This window comes from Ostrinia nubilalis, chromosome 27, assembly GCF_963855985.1.
Source record: "Ostrinia nubilalis chromosome 27, ilOstNubi1.1, whole genome shotgun sequence".
Lineage (NCBI taxonomy): Eukaryota > Metazoa > Arthropoda > Insecta > Lepidoptera > Crambidae > Ostrinia > Ostrinia nubilalis.
Genome location: NC_087114.1, coordinates 1840468 through 1861952, shown reverse-complemented (window position 1 = coordinate 1861952; position 21485 = coordinate 1840468). Strand labels below are relative to the sequence as shown.

General features: G+C 40.8%; 1 protein-coding gene across 1 annotated transcript; it reads left to right on the top strand.

The window, feature by feature from the left end:
- The first annotated feature begins 1491 nt into the window (after window positions 1-1491).
- On the top strand, window positions 1492-20819 carry LOC135084907 (uncharacterized). The gene is made up of 3 exons (XM_063979659.1): window positions 1492-1551; window positions 14448-14613; window positions 20297-20819. Exons 2-3 carry the CDS (start codon window positions 14456-14458, stop codon window positions 20409-20411), a joined length of 273 nt encoding a protein of 90 aa, XP_063835729.1. The 5' UTR covers window positions 1492-1551; window positions 14448-14455; the 3' UTR covers window positions 20412-20819.
- The last annotated feature ends 666 nt before the right edge of the window (window positions 20820-21485 follow it).

The window sequence follows — 21485 nt, the reverse complement described above, 5'->3', positions numbered from 1 at the left end:
GCAGAACTGATGAGAAAGCGTATAGAATACTTAGCAGGGGGATCGATGGATAAGTTTTGGTAACATTACACTAGTAATACTAAAAAAACAGGTACAGAGCACTACAAGACTTTATACATTTTATTTTTGCATGTGGGCTTTTAAAAAGCACTTTTACACGTCCCAGTATTAACCCTACCACTGCTTCAGGACAATAAATGGGCCAGTGCTGAGAAGAAGCAGCGCCTGAAACTCAATCACTATTGTCAGCCTCTTTTTCAAGGATTCACAGTGTTTAAATACATAGTTATTTTTAAATATTGATGCGAGCTAGGCAGTTATTGTCCGCTAATCTACCGAAACCAAATTGTGATAAACTTGGAACAATTCATTACTAAACTCTGATTTGGCTGAAAGTAAAAAATGGCTATATCCGGTGGAAAAAAGCTATTTAATTTAATTTAATTTAATTTAATTTATTTATTTAATGAGCAACATAATAAGCTTACAGAAAACCCAATGCGCTTACATGTTTAATCACCACATCGATTACAATAAAATTATAAGTCAAAAAATTAAACTAATTATTAAATTCTGTTTAAACAGAATTAACTATGATGTTCGCATGTCCCTTAGTCGCCTCTTACGACATCCACGGGAAAATTGACTGCTCTGATTCTACTTCTGCCGGTACAACACGTCATATTTATTACATACTGCGCCAGGAGGGTTACGTTTTTTACTTCCCACATGCAGAAGTTTTAGTTGAGATTACTGTAAGCAACACTCACTTCATTAAAGTTTCTAAGCGTTCCCAGGATGTTTTAATTGCAAAAATCTAGAGCTGCGGGCGCGCGCGATACCGCGAGTGGGCTCAAGGGAGGTATGGAGTCGCTTGTGCTACTAGTGTAGGTACAATGTGTTGTCTTTTTAATGTTTGATTTAATTTTTTACTACGTAATGTATTTTGTTACATCGGTGTACATAATATAATCCTCTTTGTTATGGCAACCCGGTGTAAGAAAATTGAAATGAAAATTGCGGAAAATGGCGTGAATACCAAATCTATGAACATCGAAGTTTTTTGCATAACTTTTTGAAAATATTTTATCACCTAGTTATTAGATTATGTAGGAATCTAATGGTGTAAGAATTTTACAAAAGGTGCAATAAGGTTTCAGAGCCTATTCAAGAAAAATAACATGCACCACGTTGAACACTAGTTTAAATTTCATGTTCAGTTCAGTTGCTAAATTTTTTAAGTATTTGTCCCCTTGTTCTGCCGAAGGTTGGTATAACTAGCTATATTTTTACTTCTTATAGTTCTGACTCCATAGCCTCTTTCTTTCATCCCTTGCCCCATTTCCGTCTTCCGCCAGTTCGATTGTTGAAAAAACACAAATTTAAATTAGTAAAATATTTAATATTCAAAAAGTTAATGAAATGCTAATCGAAAAGCAACTCTACTGCTCCCCTGTCCCGCCCACCTGTTAGGCCCAAAGTCGGCTGCAATAAAAGCGCGCGGCGGCCGCGGACCGCGCACTTTGCGAGCGCGCACAGACATCGCAACAGGTGAGTTTGAATTTGGAACATTTATGAATTTTTGAATATTGAATTCGTGTTTTTTTTGTTGGTGGATTCCAGCCAGTGTCGGTTTAAAACAATTGAATATTTTGAATTAGGATTTTTGAATTTGTGCTTTTTATGGGAATATGGACAGCCATTATCGACTTTTAAAATAAAATTTTTAGGTTGAATTTTAAAATTGAGAGTCCATTTTGGGTTCCTCGTAATTAAATTCTTCTAAAAGTTACTGTTAACTTGAAAATAAAGCGCAATAATAAATGTTTCAAAGTTTACGAAGATACCTTTTCAATTTTGGATGAAATGAAAAAAAGTAATTTTACATAAACTTTAGCTTTACAAAAAAAACTTACCTACCAATATTTTTCATAAAAGTAAATTACGAGTACTTAAATTAAAATTGTGTTTATAATGTGTCTGGAAAATTACGGAAATTCACCCTCAGTTTAGATACTAGAATAAAATGTTATTTCCTGCCTCCGTAAAAATCTGAAAAAAAAAATACTTTTAATAATTTTACTCGTCACAGTTCTTAAAATTGATTAATATCTTAACTCTACCACTGCTTTGGGACAATAAATGGGGTGTAGTCCTGTTGTCCCCCCTTTTAAAACCTTGAAATAGGCAATTGACGCACTTTTAAACTGTCAAAACGAGACTCTCCCATAGATTTTGTAGGGCAATACAAGTCGAAGTCACTGTTTTTGATTAATTTTGTCAATTACAAAGAAACCAATTTACAGTTGATTTAAAAATGAGTTTTTAAGACCAAAATGAAGTGTGTTTTAAAAAAAATTGTGCTTCAGTTATTGGTATGGTATGAAATATACCGATTTATTTGTCATATTTCCTTTTTTTTGTATGCTAGTATTTTTTAATCAATTAAATTAAACGTCAAACTAAATCGAACCTTCTTTCTCTGCCTCTTTTGTGGGCTAACTAAGTATTAATTTGAGAGTTAAAAAGTGATTCCCGCCAATTTGAGGGGAGAGAATTTAAAAATGGAAGGGGACTTTTGGCCGCTTCACCGGAAAAGGCTGAATTTAATTTTAAAAGAATAAACGTTGTTTTAGGTTTGGGTGCATGGTAATTAACCAATAATTTCAAAGAAGAAAGAATGAAAAAAAAGTTTAGTCATACTTCTTTTAAAAAGAGTTGAATAAAGTCCCGAAAATTGAGTATAGTTCTTGCAACTCACGAAGGCGAGTGAGCTTTACCTGTGTGTGTACGTGTACATGCACATAACGATAGTGTAATGTCTGTCAAAACTTCTGAAAAACGAACAGTAGCGAGCCACCACACATGTAAAGCTCACTCATTGCTACAACTTTAATTAAAATTGGTTTTAATTTTTTAGTTGCGTTAGATAAATAGTGAGAAAGTGACGTCATAGAGCTTGTTTGCCTCAAAAAAAATCTATAGCTTATCCGGGTTTTGGCAAGTTATACATAGTACGTTAATTATGTAAAAAATACGCCAAGAAACATAAAAGTATCATCTATCATAATCATCATTAATTTTATCATGTAAGCTCGCCATCCAAAACAACAATCCCAATCTGTCCGCCAACTGTCTTTCAATCTGTTTTTGGTCAAAATATCCACGGTTTTCGATGCTTTTAGCCGCTTGTAGACATCTGTTTTTTCACTGGACGATGGACCGTCAAAAAACGTATACTCTTTGTTTGCAGTCCAATTTTCTCGCCGGACCGATGTCCAATGCATGATGCATGTGCACATGTCATTATAAACCATACACCACTGCTAGATCAGGTGAAAAAATCGGGCCGTACTTAGTCCGGTCAAAAACAACAACCTAAAAAAACAACGGATGTTTACAAGAGATTACGCTTTCATATTGTTTAAATTTTATGGTCTTCATAAACAATATGAAAATGTATAAACATCGAATACCGTGGATTATAATGTAATCAAACAGAGAATGGGCAGCAGCGCTCTCTGAAAAACATCAATCTTTTAAACTGCGATCTCCAACCCGCCTGCCTAGCGTGGAGATTATGGCAAAACCCTCCACTATAGTGGAGGAGGCTCATAGTCCAGCAGTGGACTGTAAAGGGCTGTTGATGATGATGATGATGATGATAATGTACAGTTGAAGGGCGGATTTGGATGGGATTGGTTATGGAAAGGCGTTAATACCTTGGACGAATAAGGCGCCTTCACATGGCTAATATGAAGTTGAAATTTGGTCATTGTGATTGAAGTTATAACAGGTCTGGTAACAAAAAAGGTACACATTGAAATTTTACACAAAGGGCTCTAGCACCCATTTTGTAAAAACTCTTTCAGAATCAGAATAATTGCTTGACCAAATTAATGGATCAATTGTTTTCGTACGCGTGGACCCCGTTTTACCCCCTTAGGGGTGAAGTTTCGAGTTTTTTTATGGTTTTTCCGGAAATTATTCGAACTTTTCTCGCCGTAAAAAACATCCTTGGATTTCATGGAACATTAAAAAAAAAGAATTGGTAAAATTGGTCCAAACGCTGTTGAGTTATGCGCTTACCAACACATTTTGCGATTCATTTTTTATTATAGAAGATTACGTCCATTATTATTTTTTTATTTATGCAAAAACAATTTTATAATATATTTACATAAACTTAAAATTACGTAATTAAATAGTAGCACGAAAATAATCGTCATGTTATCATTGAATTTGAAATAAGTATTAAATTTTGTTTCACTGTTTGTAGTGAGAAGGTTGAATACGCAAACGATTCGAAGTTGAAAGTTTCTCGATGGTCTCGATTGTATTTTTTTTAAAGAATTTTATTAATATTAAAAGTCCACATGTTGCTTTGTATCTTTAATCTACTCTTATTTTGATTTGTTTTGATTTAACTCTAAAAACTTTGAACCACACACACTGTCAACTGCCACACAAAATATGCAGAAACGAGGACCAAACTTCGCTTGTTATGGCGCCCCGTTTTAGTAACAAAGTTGGTATTTTGTATTTTAGTTTCTAAAGCTTAACACGTGTAAATTTTCAATTTTTGGTTTTCCAGTCCAAACTAGTAACGAATTTAATCAATCTTTCGTTCGTTCGTTCGTTTCAGCCAAATGACGTCCACTGCTGGACAAAGGCCTCCCCCAAGGTTTTCCACAATGAACGGTCCTGCGCTGCCCGCATCCAGGCTCTTCCCGCGACCTTTACCAGATCGTCGGTCCACCTAGTGGGAGGCCACTTCAGCCCATCTTATATTAATTATTATTATAATTAGTTTACGAGAATACTGACTAATATTATAAATCTGAAAAGTTTGTTTGAATGAACGCGGTAATCTCTAGAACTACTAGTAGTTGATTTAAAAATCATTTTTGTGTTGGACAGTCCTTTTATTGAGAATTTCATAACTTTACGCTACGATAGGAGCGAAGCATCAATGAAAAATGTTACAAACAATAGTTATTAATTTTTTTTAACTTTATAAACTACATCCCAAACTTTATTTTTAAAATACATAACTTGGAAAAATCGAATTGCCTGAAAAAAATGGCGATAAAACATTCAAACTTATTTCGGGCTGAGTCACTTTTATCAAAACGTCATTAAAAACGAAACTTAAAGAAAGAAAGAAAAAAATTGAATGATACACATCTTACCTTCTTCTAACAATCTTATAATCTGTACTCTACCAATAGCTCTATTATTTCCAGTAACACAAAAAGTTCACTTTACCAACTCTTTTATAGCAAAATAGGTAGCTAAACCCACGATTTAATAACATTAGTGGAATCACAACAAGAGATCATCTTATTTCTTTAAATAAACCCATTTTGAGGGCCCTTTGTCAGCCAAAAGGACAAAGCGTATGACATTGTCAAGGCATTCTTCAGACTTTGATGCTTGTAGAAAATGTCAAATGTATTAAATTAATTGAATTGTGAAAAGAATTCCTGGACTAATAAATAAGGTAATTATTACCAAAATTACATAAAAAACATTTTTATTTTCTTTTAAATCAAATCAAATCTATATTTATTTCAGATTTAAGTAGTGGTTGTGCTTTTTAGGGTTCATTTTATAATCTTCTTCAGATAACTTTTATTCATAGTATAATTTTGTCTGTTCGTTAATAACAGTGTTTAAGAAAACTATCGCCCGTATTCACAAACATTACCATGAGGTCTCACAGTGCGCGTGGACGCACAGGGTGACACACGAACCACTCACAGAGCTCTATTCAACGCTGTGCGTTCGATTTGCTGCTTAACTTAAACAAGCATCGTGTGTGAATTACGGCCGTTAGCCAATTTGTCAGTTATATCAGGCCTGTTCATCTCCGCGAGTTTACATCGAAAACAAAACACGCACGATGGCCCACCTACAGGATACTATTCGACAAGGCCTCACATACGAGCGAACATTGACTCACGCACGCGTATTCTTGTGTATGATGGAAGAAAATAAAGAAAATGGTGTACTAAATACTGTGCAGTATTTAACTGCCTAAATAATAATAAAAACACAGAATGTACTTTTTTAAGTTGCCTCAAGATACTGAGAGGTAAATAAGCAGTTAATAATAATATTATTCATGATAATTCATGCTAAATCATGTAGGTATTTCCTCCGCCATTTTCCGCAGTTTGGCACCTCACGTCACATTATTTTACCGAAATCAGCCCTATAGCTTCGGCGCAGTGCCGATCACTGACGTTTGTCAACAAAATGGTGCTTGACTCTTGAGACAGGCTAAATTACACCATATATTGTTAATGCATGCATACATTTTTTTAAATACCTTCGCGAAGTAAAACTTCTGTACGTAGTACCACAGAATAATAATAAGTACTACGTACAGAAGTTTTACTTCGCGAAGGTATTTAAAGAAATGTATGCACAATGTCATTAACAATATGGTGTAATTTAGCCTGTCTCAAGAGTCAAGCACCATTTTGTTGACAAACGTCAGTGATCGGCACTGCGCCGAAGCTATAGGGCTGACTTCAGTAAAATGATGTGACGTGAGGTGCCAAACTGCGGAAAATGGCGGAGGAAATACATGATTTAGCATGAATCATCATGAATAATATTAACTACTTATTTACCTCTCAGTGTCTTGAGGCAACTTAAAAAAGTACATTCTGTGTTTTTATTATTATTTAGGTAGTTAATTACTGCACAGTATTTAGTACACCATTTTCTTTATTTTCTTCCATCATACACAAGAATACGCGTGCGTGAGTCAATGTTCGCTCGTATGTGAGGCCTTGTCGAATAGTATCCTGTTGGTGGGCCATCGTGCGTGTTTTGTTTTCGATGTAAACTCGCGGAGATGAACAGGCCTGGTAGTACTTATTATTATTCTGTGGTTATATTGTCCAGACAAAAGTTATCTGGCAGTTAAAAAAGTAGTCCTAATTTCAATAATCTGGCTCTAACTTTTTTAACCAATATTTACCCGACTGCGCCAGAAGGAGGGTTATGTTTTACGAGTGTATATGTATGAGAAAATGATGTTGAATTTTCTGTGACCTCATTGGAAATCAAACTCAATACTTTTACTTACTCTGAAATCAAGCCTCCACTAATCTATAACGTAAATAGTAAATAGATCAATTTCCAATTATAATTTCCTAGAACATAAAATGTATATTGTACCAGATGGAAACCTGAGCCTATGTAATCTAATAATTTAATTTGTATCTACCCTTAAAAGTTAATTAAAGAGTTAACAAAGGTTAATTGTTAATTTTACAGTCGAATTTAACACATACGCCGCTCTACGGATTATCTTGATTTATGGCTATCTTATTTTACTGCTTTTCGCGAATTGACTAGATTTGTCGTTGTTACAACAATATTGTTGTATTTATAGGATTTAATCGCCTCTATGGTCAAAGTCAAAGTCAAAAGTTTCTTTATTTGTATGCTCTGTGGTCTAGTGGTAAGACCACCTGCTTCAGACGCAGAGGTCCCGGGTTCGATTTCCAGTGGAAGCAGATTTTTCTTTTCGGTTTGGTTGGTGGTAGGGCTTGTTCTAAGTCCGCCTGGCTAGCTACCACCATCTTATCTAAGCCATAACAACAATATTAACAGCATTGTTGTGTTCCGCGCAGAAGCTCGCTTCCACCCTCGGCCTGATCATCACTTACCATCAGGTGAGATACAGGCCAAGAGCTTCCTCGTCGTGGATAAAAAAAAATGGTCTAATTGGGTGTTTGCCACCACTCCAAAATAATTTGTAAAGCACAATTTGTTTAATAAGACACTTCATTCTGGTCTTAAAAACTTAATTAATTTTAAATTACCTGTAAATTACGATTGTTGAAAAAAGTAGTATAATTGAGTTGACAAAATAGTGACGTCACTTGCTTGTAGTGCCATACAAAATCTATGGCGAACGGGTCCAAGATACGATGCAAAGACCAAAAAAAGCCAAGTGCACATAACAAAACTATAAGGGTTTCTTGTCAGGACTACGGTGGGAGTGTCTCGTTTTGATAGTTTTAAATACGACAATTGATTGGTGGTGGCAAATACTCTATTAAATACTGCTTAAAAATTGTCAAATATTTCATGAAAAAAATACAAATAAAAAAACAAGTTTTGCTCGTATTTAAGGAGCCTTTACATTGTCTCATACTCTTTTTGCTTTTTGCTCTACAAGCGCTTCGAGACCAACATTTGGCAAGTGCTGAGAAGTCAAGTGGTAAGACCACCTGCTTCAGGGTCCCGGGTTCAAATTACTCGTTGCCAGCCATTTTTTTTTAAAGATTTGTGTTGCACAAATTACTAATAGTCCCGTTAGCCCCTCGTGGTAAGCTAAATAAGCTTGTGTTACGTGGGCTCACCATAGTCGAGCGTCGGAGGGATTCGAACCCGCGTTCGTCGGATCTCGAGTCGGCCACTCCGACCCCTTCACCGTTCGGCTATCGTGGCTATATGAGGTCGTCAGTCCATAGAGCAGGTGGGCTTACGCTAAGTTTGCAGTAAACTAGTGCTCATTAAACTGTATATTGAGACTTTAGACAAATATCTCCATTTTAAAAACCAGTTAAAAACTATTTTGTTTTTTTTTTTGGTCAAATTACCTATCTCTAGGTAGATAAATATACCTTTCACTTAAATTGGTTCAGTAGTTTAAGCCTGAAAAGCTGAAAAGGTATCTGACATGATAAGACGATGAATTAGGGTAGGTAAAACAACTCTATTTTCGTCCCCATCAAACAACCAAAATCGAAACTCAAAAACTTAACGACAACTTAAAATCAACCCGCAACGTTTTGCACCTCTGAAAATACTTCCAAAGCCGTCTAAAGTAATTACCTTTGCCTATTCCAACTACGTTTAAAACTTGCGGACGCCATTTTCCTCACGTACACTTTCTAGTTACGGTGTTGCCAACCGTAAAAATAATATCCGACGCGGTTTGAATGCGCGCCTTTGAGTTGGCAGCATTGGTAGGCGTTAAGGTGGGAAAATGTGATTTAAAACAGTTTTGAGGTTATAATTGATCCCGTAATTGGATTTTGGCGTTGATGAGATTTAGATGTTTCGGATTAAAGTTTATGGCATAGTAAGATTAAATGATGTTAGACGCTGAACTGGAAAATACTAATAACTTTTTAGTCTCTTAAAATCAAGTATAAAACGTATAACAAAACTTACAACGTGTTATGGCTCTTATGTGAAAAGCCGGGGAAAAAGCAAAACTTCAGAACTCGTATTTATTCAAAAAATATTCTTTAGTTACTTCCATAGTTACAAATTTTCACAACACAAAGGAAAATGAACTTAAAACGAAAATCTTTCATACTTTTGAGGCTAGGACATGCAGTTTGCACGTAGCCAAATGAAGATAATTAATTAATGTTTTTCTTTACTACTGATGAATGATAGATGATATTCCCTGTTTCCCTTTTCGGTGGACCGACGATCTATTGAAAGTCGCGAGAAGTTCCTGGCTTTTGTCAAGCAGCGGACGTCCTTTGGTTGAAAGCAAACACAATTTTAAAATATTAAAATCAGTAAGCTACATGCCATCTTTGTAGTAAAAGACAAAATTCTAGTGCCACAAAAAGACAGAATACGCGACGAATCGACGCAATTTTTATTCGCAAACAAGAAAAATGAGCGGTAAAGAGATTTTTGTTATACGCTTTCGTTCGCGCGCAAATTTACTGTACATTTCCCGCCTTCGCAGCGCGCGGTGAAAATTACCGCGCAACAGGTAAGGGATGGGGTAGTCCATAAATTGGCGTTGTCGATAGTTTTCGTTTCTCACTTACAAAGGAGACAGTTCTTGCGCTGTTTCTTCTCAGCATTAGTCCATTTATGTTCCGAAACAGTGGTAGGGTTAAAGTAATACTGAGAAGTAAAAGCGCTTTTTGAAAGCTTATTTGCAGAAAATTTGACTTTCACTTAGCTTTTGACGATTTTGCAACAAAAACCTACTGGTAGACGACATATTAAAGTAATAAATAACAGCGAGAACGAGTGATATGATGAAAGTGTTTCTTCTGTTGATAATAAAGAAAGAAAGAAAGAAACATGTTTCTTCAGTTCACAAACAACCTTTTATCTGTTTAGCAATAATTGTCACAGAAAGAAGAGAGTGAAACGCGGAGACAAACATAGTGGTCGATTATCTATGTAGTTGATAGGTGTTAATATACCAGAAACCAGCGAGTTCAAACGCTTTTACATATTTTAAACAAAAACGACCAGTGGCAACTCTTTTACGAAAATAATACTTGTATTTCTCACCCAGATTTATCGATAAAGTTAACTTCCATCTTCCCATCCCTACGCAGTTGATTTGCAGCGAACAATAGACACACGGTGGGTCGCAGGTTCGAGCCCGTACAGTGCTATTATGTGCTGTTTACTGATTGTAGCACCATGATTGGACTTGACTTTTACAATGGACGCCATGTTTTAAAATCGAACTTTAAAGCGTTTCAATTGTTTTTAAAATGCAACAATTTCAAATAAGGCTTTGGAAAGCGATTCAATCGCCTCGTTTGGCGTTTTTAAATGTAGAATTAATAAGCCTCGCGCTTAACTCAGCCAGCCCCCCTAGACAAATCGCACTTTTTGATCGAATCGAAAATCGAATCCGTCAAAACTCCATACAAAAAAGGGGCTTTTCGACCACTTTTCGACTGGTTTGCGATTATAATTTGCACTTTGTCTAGTTTGGGAGCGACATGGGAGGGGTGACATATGACATAATATTATGACGTGACATTTAAAAATCTGAAGCACATTTGAAGTCTCGCTGACGTTTGACATCCCAAAAAACGTGAAGCTTACATACCTCAGGCACAGACTGTAAGCAGAGACCTATAACTTTTAGCCTAAGGGCCGACAATTGGATCGGGCTGTTAATTAGTATGGAGAATGGAGATGTATGAAATTGCGCACATGACACCGATTTGGTATCGGCCGATTCTTCATACAAACTAGACGTGGCTCCAACTATCGGCCAACTAAAAGTCGGTGGTCTGCATCTAGGCTTAGCTGCTTTAAGCATCTCAGATGCATCTTTGCTATGGCTCACAAGCCAAAAGCTAATGGAAAATGGAACCTAAGAGTAGGCGCACACCGTTGATTTTTCGTCGGCCGATAGTTTAGTCGGGCAGTTGATCAGTATGGGCATGTATGGGAGTGCGCACACTACGCCGATTCGATGTGGCCGATTCTTCATACAAATTAAAATCGGGCACAACTATCGCCCAACTAAAAATCAACGGTGTGCGCCTACTCTAAGTATTATCAGATTATTGTGACATCATTTGTTTATATTAACTATTTATTTGGAAAAACCCTATTTTTATTTCATAATGTTTCATTTATGCCTGACCTTTAGCAAAATAATTCCATAGACAATATTTTTTCAACGCGAACGGGAAATCTAACGATTTGACAGCAGTGTTACCGTAAATTGTAAATAATGGTTCCTTAACTCGTGGTAACGTAATAAAAAGATAAAGTTGAAATTTGATTTGACAGCTACTATCCATACTAGCATAATAAATGGGAAAGTAATTCTGTTTTTCACGACTTAACTGCTGAATCAATTTCGATTATTGGTTTAAAGATAATAGGTATTTAGAAAAGGATAATTTTATCCCGGATTTGTAAAAGAGGACACGCTACCAATAAAGCATTTTTGTTAATTAATATTTTAGAATGTATTAAAATCTAATCACAATTCAAAAATTAAAACATAGTTTTTTATTATTCTCAATTCTAGCCTTGGCCTGGAGCTTCGCCGGAGCTAAATTCAGTTTGTTACAAAACGTTATAAGTTTTTTAGTTATTATAAGTTATATGTTATTCTGACTGAATAATACTGTTAATTTTAACCAAAATCCTCAGTGTTTTTGTCGTGAGAGATTTACAAACATCCATTAACCCTCAAAAACTTTCACATTTTAATATTAGTAGAAATCAGAGTGAAAAAAACATCTTTAGTCACTTCTGCCAATAAAACATTATTATCATGTGCCATGAGCCAAATCAGACAATCATTTTAGCCACTTCTGTGCCATTAAAACCTTTTTAACCCGGTATTATGGGCTTAATTACCCAAATGCGTCCATATTTAGCCCCCACCTGCATAAACAAGCCAGGCATAGACTAACAGAGCCGTAGACCATAGACTAACACTCTAGGACGCTTGAGCTGAGCTATTGTGGTTAAAATTAAGCTGCATAAAGGTTTAAGTGTTCTTATTATGTGAGTTATCGTTTGATAACGAAGAATAGATGGTTTTATGTTTTTCGTTTTAGTGACTGACGCCCGTATTCACAAACATTAATATGAGGTCTCACAGTGCGCGTCGACGCACAGGTTGACACAGGAATCAATCACAGAGCTCTATCCAACGCTGTGCGTTCGATTTACTGCTTCGCTTAAGCAAGCATCGTTTGTGAATACGGGCATGAGTTTCTTGCGCTGCTTCTTCTTAGCACTGGCCCATTTATTGTCCCGAAGCAGTGGTAGGGTTAATACTGGGACGTGTAAAAGTGCTTTTTAAAAGTCTACTTGCAAAAATAAATGAGCTTTTATGAGTTTTACGAACTTTTTTACCACGGCTTACTTACTCAAATGTAGCATCCTAACTAATGATTGAAACAATTTTTGAAATGGTTCCTCTTTTTAATACATATTAAGTAAGATATTAATAACCCAATCCAAAAGTAATAGGTGTTATAAAAGTTGGCTTGGAGAACTTATAACACTTATGTTAAGTTAGCTAGAGATAGGTACATACTACGTAAATAAATAATGTACATAATATTGTTTTGGCCAAAATAGAAGACTTAAAGTGTTTCAAGACTACTTTAAAATAAAATAAAATAATAGATTGTGTAAAAATAAGTGAACCGACGATCTAGTGAAGGTCGCGAAAGGTGCCTGGATGCGGGCGGCGCAGGACCGGTCTTTGTGGAAATCCTTGGGGGAGGCCTTTGTCCAGCAGTGGACGTCATTCGACTCAAACAAAGTAACTACGAACGATTACGCAGGCGGAAAGCTAGTAAATTGTATAATAGGAGGGTATAGGGTTAGAGTCCTACATCATCATCATCATTATTTCAGCCATAGGACGTCCACTGCTGAACATAGGCCTCCCCCAATGACTTCCACATCCTGGCCTGCATCCAGCGCCTTCCTGCTACCTTTATCAGGTCGTCGGTCCACCTTTTGGGTGGAGATACCACGCTTCGTTTTCCGTTACGCGGCCTCCACTCCAGAACCTTGCTGCCCCATCGGCCGTCAGTTCTGCGTACTATGTGCCCTGCCCATTGCCACTTCAGCTTGCTACTCCGTCGGACTAAAATTATTGTATCCAGTTGTTGTTGAGTCCTACGCATTGAATCAAAGACCAGCTCTACCGTCACTGTAAATCCTACCTTATCAGTATTGTGAAAAGATTTACGCCCTATCTATAATACAATAAGTTTATCGATGCGATTGATACCGATTAATCCCCTAATCGATTGTTAATGGTTTAATCGAATGCCGTGGAGTTGTGACGTACTTGAAAATCTGCACTTATTGTATAATATTTCTAGGAATTAGGTTAATATGATGGATGGTTTTGACACTAAACTTACTTAGTTACCTCTATCTAAATATGTAAACTCAAAGGTGACTGACTGACTGACATAGTGATCTATCAACGCACAGCCCAAACCACTGGACGGATCGGGCTGGTAGATGTTATGACGTAGGCATCCGCTATGAAAGGATTTTACGAAACTCCACCCCTAAGGGGGTAAAACGGGATCCGCGCGTATGAAGTCGCAGGCGGCCGCTGGTTTTAACCATAAAGATGAACTGAACTGAGATATTGGTAGTAAATAACTTTACTGCAGATTCTAGGACAAATCACACTACCACCCATGGCCAATACCTACCTAGCGGTTATTATGGCCGAAGAATTTGGTCGAATCACGTTAAGGTGTTGTTCACATCGTATGTAAGCGGATACAGTCTCCGCACGATCCTCCCGCCTCTCTCTGTTAGCAGACTGTCTGGTGCAGTCACAACACAGTCTCCCCTGTCGATATCACTTGGTCAATCCAGCGCATGGGTGACCTGCCACGCGATCGAATTCCTTCAACTTTTCCCAGAACGGCCAGTCGCTCTCGCGCCTTTATTTCTCTTAATAAACACTTCTATAGTCTGGTCTGTGAGCACGTAGAATTTTGCTAGCTAGCTACCCATCCTTATCGCTAGCGCGTAATTATATTGCTGTCGCGCGCGACTGTGCGACGGGCACCCGCAGTGAGTGTGCGAGCACGACAGCAACATAATTACGTGCGAGCGATAGGGATGGGTAGCTTGGGGTCATTGGACAAAATTCTGCGTGCTCACAGACCGGGCTTTAATCATTACAGAATCCACAATGCGGCTCTTCTTAGCCTTCGCCCTGCTGACGGCGGCGCTGTGTGCGCAAGCGCAGTACCCGCGCCCGCGCCGCCCCGAGCGCCTCGACACGGCCGAGCAGATCTCCAACTACCTCCGGGAGCTCCAGGAGTACTACTCCGTGCACGGCCGGGGCAGGTGAGGGATCAACCAGCTCTAGGGCCCTGCTGCACTGTCTTTTGTTTCAGATGGCCTCCCAAACACACCAAGAAAAGAGCTAGGGGTGAGCTATGTCGTCATGCTGTCAGTAAGTCACTATAATGCCCTTTCTCCTGCTGCAAGCGAGAGCATTGTATCCCAAGGACAGTATTCTAGGCACAAGAAAGAAGGAGGGACCTAAAGGTGAGCTGCTCTATCTCCTTCTTCTATAAAGAAGGAAACAGCTACAAGTGAGATGCGTCGTTGTTTAGATCATAGACACCGGAAATCCACCTCCTGCTTCCATATCTCCTGCTGCTCTACATCCAGCTTCTACCAGCAAGGAGAGCTGCTGGTAGAATCAGGAGGATACTCTAAGACACTAGAAGGAAAGAGCTATAAGTGAGATACGTCTTTCTGAAGTTACTAAAACCACAATGCGCCTTCTCCTGCCGAGCCTCCTCAGCAAGGAAGAAAGGCGCTTTAAGTGAGTTGTTATGCAAGTTACTAAAGAAGGCGCTATAGGTGAGATGCGTCCTTCTAAAGTGACTAAACCACCAACAACCTCTCCCGCAAAGATAGTCTTAGACACTAGAAGGAAGGCGCTATAGGGAGATGCGTCCTTCTAAAGCGACTGCCCCACACGCGGCTCCTCCCGGCCTCCGGCCTGCTGCCGGCGGCGCTGTGTGCGCAAGCGCAGTACCCGCGCCCGCGCCGCCCCGAGCGCCTCGACACGGCCGAGCAGATCTCCAACTACCTCCGGGAGCTCCAGGAGTACTACTCCGTGCACGGCCGGGGCAGGTGAGGGATCAACCAGCTCTAGGGACATCCAAAACAGGAGACAGCAGGTCTCCTGTTTTGGATGGCCTCCCAAACACACCAAGAAAAGAGCTAGGGGTGAGCTGTGTCGTCATGCTATCAGTAAGTCACTATAATGCCCTTACTCCTACTGCAGGCGAGAGCATTGTGTCTCAAGAACAGTATTCTAGACACAAGAAAGAAGGAGGGGGACCTACAGGTGAGCTGCCCTATATTTTGCTTCTATAAGGATGGAAAGAGTCACAAGTGAGATGCGTCATTGTTTAGATTACAGACACCACAAATCCACCTCTTGCTTCCATATCTCCTGCTGCTCTACATCCAGCTTCTACCAGCAAGGAGAACTGCTGGTAGAATCAGGAGGATACTCTAAGACACTAGAAGGAAAGAGCTATAAATGAGATACGTCTTTCTGAAGTTACTAAAACCACAATGCGCCTTCTCCTGCCGAGCCTCCTCAGCAAGGAAGAAAGGCGCTTTAAGTGAGTTGTTATGCAAGTTACTAAAGAAGGCGCTATAGGTGAGATGCGTCCTTCTAAAGTGACTAAACCACCAACAACCACTCCCGCAAAGATACTCTTAGACACTAGAAGGAAGGCTCTACAGGTCAGCTGCGTCCTTCTAAAGCGACTGCCCCACACGCGGCTCCTCCCGGCCTCCGGCCTGCTGCCGTCGCAATGAAAGTACTCCAGGCACAGAAAAAAGCAGGATCTTAAGTGTTGAAACCATAATGCTTGTCCAGTATCACTGTCTTTTAGTTCCAGCTAGCAGCTCACTCCCAAGGACACTCTAAGACACTAGAACGAAGGAAAAGAGCTATAGGTGAGATGCGTCTTATGTAAGTTACTAAAACCATAATGCGCCTGCTTATGCCGTATCTCCTGCTGCTGCAATGTGTTCCAATGACAGTTGCCCAGGTACAGGAAGATAGAAAGGTATTATTCTGCCATCAAGCTCTCCCGCATGGATGCTCTTAGACACTAGAAGGAAGGAGCTTATAAGTGATCGGCGTCGCTATGTAAGTGACTAAAACCACCTGCTCCTGCCGTTTCTGCTGCTGCTATCAGCTGCGCACAAGTTTCTTCCTTGACAAGAAGGAAGGAAGGCGCTGTAGGTGAGATGCGTCTTTCTGAAGTTACTAAAATCCTTGAGATGAGCTGGCAGAATCAGGGGGATGCTTCTAGACACTAGAAGGAAGGCACTATAGGTGCAGCGACTGACCCACACGCGGCTCCTCCGGCCTCCGGCCTGCTGACGGCGGCGCTGTGTGCGCAAGCGCAGTACCCGCGCCCGCGCCGCCCCGAGCGCCTCGACACGGCCGAGCAGATCTCCAACTACCTCCGGGAGATCCAGGAGTACTACTCCGTGCACGGCCGGGGCAGGTGAGCTGATGTCCTGTCTACTGCTGCTTTTGGCAGCTCTATGGCACCAGATTAAATCCAAATGTGTTGACAGCCTTATGCCGCAAGGATACTCCCTAAGTCTCTAAGACACTGGAAGAAAGGAGCTAAAGTATGGCTGGGACAGGAGCTGATGAGCTGCGTCGCTATATATCTGACAGGACAGCCCATAATGCTCCTCTAGCTGCATTTTCTCCAGCGCTAAACAGATTCTAAGCAGACACTAAGCTATGCGCCTCTTGTTGCTTTGACTCCCTGTCTCCTGCTGCTCTGTCTCTCTCTCTCTCCCGCAAGGATGCTCTTAGACACTAGAAGGAAGCAGCTATAGGTGAGATGTATCGCAATGTAAGTAACTAAAGCAACAATGAAGGCGCATTCGCGCCTCCTGGCTTGCTTCCTGCTTTTTTCAACAAGGACACTATCTTAGACACAAGAACTAATGAAGGAATCGTTATGTAAGTTACTAAGGAAGGCGCTATACGTGAAACGCGTCTTTCTGAAGTAACTAAACCACAATGCGGCTCTTCTTTCCCTATATCCTGCTTCTGTAAACAGCTCTCCCGCAAAGATACTCTTAGACACTAGAAGGAAGGCGCTATAGGTGAGCTGCATCTTATGTAAGCTACTTAACCACAATAAGTTTTCTCCTGCCAAGCCTCCTGCTGTTGCCAGTAAGGGCACTATCTCAAATACTAGTAGGAAGAAAGGAGCTATAGGTGAGTCGTTATACATATAAGTTACTAAGGAAGGCGCTACAGGTGACCTGCGTCCTTCTAAAGCGACTGCCCCACACGCGGCTCCTCCGGCCTCCGGCCTGCTGCCGGCGGCGCTGTGTGCGCAAGCGCAGTACCCGCGCCCGCGCCGCCCCGAGCGCCTCGACACGGCCGAGCAGATCTCCAACTACCTCCGGGAGCTCCAGGAGTACTACTCCGTGCACGGCCGGGGCAGGTGAGGGGACCAGCTCTAGGGCCCTGCTGCACTATCGCCTGCTTTGAATAGTCTTCTAGATGCAGGAAAGAAGGAGCTACAGGTGAACTGCATCGTCAGTAGACCACAATGATGCTCAGTCTCCTACTGTAGACGAGAGCACGTGTCGCAATGAAAGTACTCCAGGCACAGAAAAAAGCAGGATCTTAAGTGTTGAAACCATAATGCTTGTCCAGCATCACTGTCTTTTACTTCCAGCTAGCAGCTCTCTTCCAAGGACACTCTAAGACACTAGACTAGAAGGAAGGAAAGGAGCTATAGGTGAGCTGTGTGTTTCTGAAGTGACTAACCTACAATGCGCCTCTTCTTTCCCTATATCCTGCTTCTGTAAACAGCTCTCCCGCAAAGATACTCTTAGACACTAGAAGGAAGGTGCTATAGGTGAGCTGCATCTTATGTAAGCTACTTAACCACAATAAGTTTTCTCCTGCCAAGCCTCCTGCTGTTGCCAGTAAGGGCACTATCTCAAATACTAGTAGGCAGAAAGGCGCTATAGGTGAGTCGTTATACATATAAGTTACTAAGGAAGGCGCTACAGAGAGCTGCGTCCTCCTGAAGCGACTGCCCCACACGCGGCTCCTCCCGGCCTCCGGCCTGCTGACGGCGGCGCTGTGTGCGCAAGCGCAGTACCCGCGCCCGCGCCGCCCCGAGCGCCTCGACACGGCCGAGCAGATCTCCAACTACCTCCGGGAGCTCCAGGAGTACTACTCCGTGCACGGCCGGGGCAGGTGAGGGGACAGCTCTAGGGCCCTGCTACACTGTCTTCTGCTTTGGATACTCTTCTAGATACAGGAAAGAAGGAGCTACAGGTGAACTGCATCGTCAGTAAGTCACTATGATCCTGTCTCCAATAGCAGGCGAGAGCACGTGTCGCAATGAAAGTACTCCAGGCACAGAAAAAAGCAGGATCTTAAGTGTTGAAACCATAATGCTTGTCCAGCATCACTGTCTTTTACTTCCAGCTAGCAACTCTCTCCCATGGACACTCTAAGACACTAGATTAGAAGGCAGGAAACGAGGTATAGGTGAGATGCGTCTTATGTAAGTTACTAAAACCATAATGCGCCTGCTTATGCCGTATCTCCTGCTGCTGCAATGTGTCCCAATGAGAGTTGCCCAGGTACAGGAAGACAGAAAGGGATTATTCTGCCATCAAGCTCACCCGCATGGATGCTCTTAGACACTAGAAGGAAGGAGCTTATAAGTGATCGGCGTCGCTATGTAAGTGACTAAAACCACCTGCTCCTGCCGTTGCTATCAGCTGCGCACAAGTTTCTTCCTTGACAAGAAGGAAGAAAGGCGCTATAGGTGAGATGCGTCTTTCTGAAGTTACTAAAATCCTTGAGATGAGCTGGCAGAATCAGGGGGATGCTTCTAGACACTAGAAGGAAGGCACTATAGGTGCAGCGACTGACCCACACGCGGCTCCTCCCGGCCTCCGGCCTGCTGACGGCGGCGCTGTGTGCGCAAGCGCAGTACCCGCGCCCGCGCCGCCCCGAGCGCCTCGACACGGCCGAGCAGATCTCCAACTACCTCCGGGAGCTCCAGGAGTACTACTCCGTGCACGGCCGGGGCAGGTGAGCTGGTGTCCTGTCTTTTGGCAGCTCTATGGCACCAGAATAATTCCAGATGCAGGAAGAAAGAAGCTACATGTAGCTGCCCTATCTTCTGCGTCTTTTGGCAGCTCTGTGCCGCAAGGATACTCCCTGAGACACAGGAAGAATGGAGCTAAATTATGACAGGGGCAGGAGCTGATGAGCCGTTGTACAACTGACAGCATCCACCATGCACCTCTAGCTGCCTTATTCCAGCGCTACTCGCGCTAAGACAGTACACTAGGAAGACCCAGACCACTGCCTCCCTTCTGCTCTGTCTCCTACTGCTCCGTCTCTCTCTCACATACAAGGATACTCTTAGACACCAGAAGGAAGGAGCTATAGGTGAGCTGCGTCGTCAGTAAACCACTATGATGCCCTCCTGCTGCAAGCGCCAGCGCTGTGCCACGTGGTAAGCACCCCAGATAGGTAAAGTAAGGAAGGAGCTGCAGGAATACTACTCTATGCATGGCAGGTTAAGGTGAACGGCGCTGCAGCGTCGTTTTACATATACCTAAGTAACAGCAGTAACCACAATGCACCTCTAAGTTTCCCTGTCACAACGATCAAACATAGGAAAGAAGGAAGGTGGTACAATAAACTTCGTCATTCTAGGTAAAACTCTCTGTTTCAGGTAACAGGAAACAGCGATTAATTTTTATAAACAAGTTATTACGTGAAAAAATATTGTCATAAAACTTGGCGCCCAACATGGTACAATAAAAACGCGAAAAACTCCCAACGCCATCTATCAAGTTAAGAGCAAAACAACTAAGATACGAACTGTCTATTAATTTTAGAGCGTCTTATAGATGGCGCTTTAACACTACGTAGTGCTTTTACACGTCAAAAGATGGCGCTAAACCAGAATTTTTGTTTCAGATACGGGAAACGTCAGATGCATATAGCGGATGCATCAGTAATCTTCAGGGAGACGCCATTCTCGGATCACCCGCTCAACGAAGAGGCTCTATTTAAAAACCTTGGATATAAATAAATATAACATAACCCGTTATGCGATGGCTACCAATGTTCCTCCATATTAATTTTCTTGACTGTTCCATGCCATAGACTATAAATTTAAGCTTAATAGAAATGTCATTTTTAATCCGTCTTTATTCTAGTCAATTATTTTAGGTAAAAAAGCTTTTTACTTAAAAAAAAAAGTATTTGTTTTTAATTAGAAAATCATTGTTTAAATACGCATTTCTTTATAGTGACTAATTTGAATATAAACTTGATTTTTTATTTAGTGGTTGACTTAAATGAGAGATAGATAACTAAAGTTCGCAGGCTGGGTGTGAACTGACAGTTAGTTAACTATCTCCTTCTATCGCTTTTGAAATTGTAAAAATAAGACTAATAAATAATTAAAATAGCAAATAAATGATTATTCGGTGATGTATTTACTCTTTTATTTCCTTTTTTTGCTTCCTTGAATAAAGTATATGCGTTTTAGGTCGATTAGGACGTCCACTGCTGAACATAGGCCGCCCCCATTGGTTTCCACATCGCCCGGTTGGTAGCGGCCTGCATCCAGCGCCTTCCTGCTACCTTTATGAGGTCGTTGTTCCACCACGTAGTCACATTCGTTCGTTTCAGCCAAACGACATCTACTGTTGGACAAAGGCCTCCGCCAAGAATTTCCATAACGACCGGTCCTGTGCTGCCCGCATCCAGGTTCTTCCACACATTTTTTTTATCCACAACGAGGAAGCTCTTGGCCTGTATCTCACCTGATGGTAAGTGATGATAAGGCCGAAGGTGGAAGCGAGCTTCACCCGGAATCCTCAACCACGGAGGAACGGCTATCTTACCTCTAATTGCCGGAACACAAAAATGCTTTGCATACTTATTGATTACATGTAATTTACTTAAATATAGGGCAATACTTACGCTTCATTTGCTTGGCAGTTTGTTACTCGTTAATTGGCTCATCCCCTTAAAACCACGATAACAAGAGAAAGGGAAAAGCATAGAAATAGATACTTAAATTCAAATTCAAATAGTTTATTCAGTACATAGGCCCTTTCCAGGGCACTTATACATAACTAATATAGCTCGCCCTACC

Excerpts from the sequence above, each read along its gene's own strand:
- LOC135084907 (XM_063979659.1), top strand. The coding sequence starts at position 14,456 with ATGCGGCTCTTCTTAGCCTTCGCCCTGCTGACGGCGGCGCTGTGTGCG. Across the intron at positions 14,614-20,296 it reads TCCGTGCACGGCCGGGGCAG|ATACGGGAAACGTCAGATGC; the intron begins GTGAGGGATCAA and ends TTTTTGTTTCAG.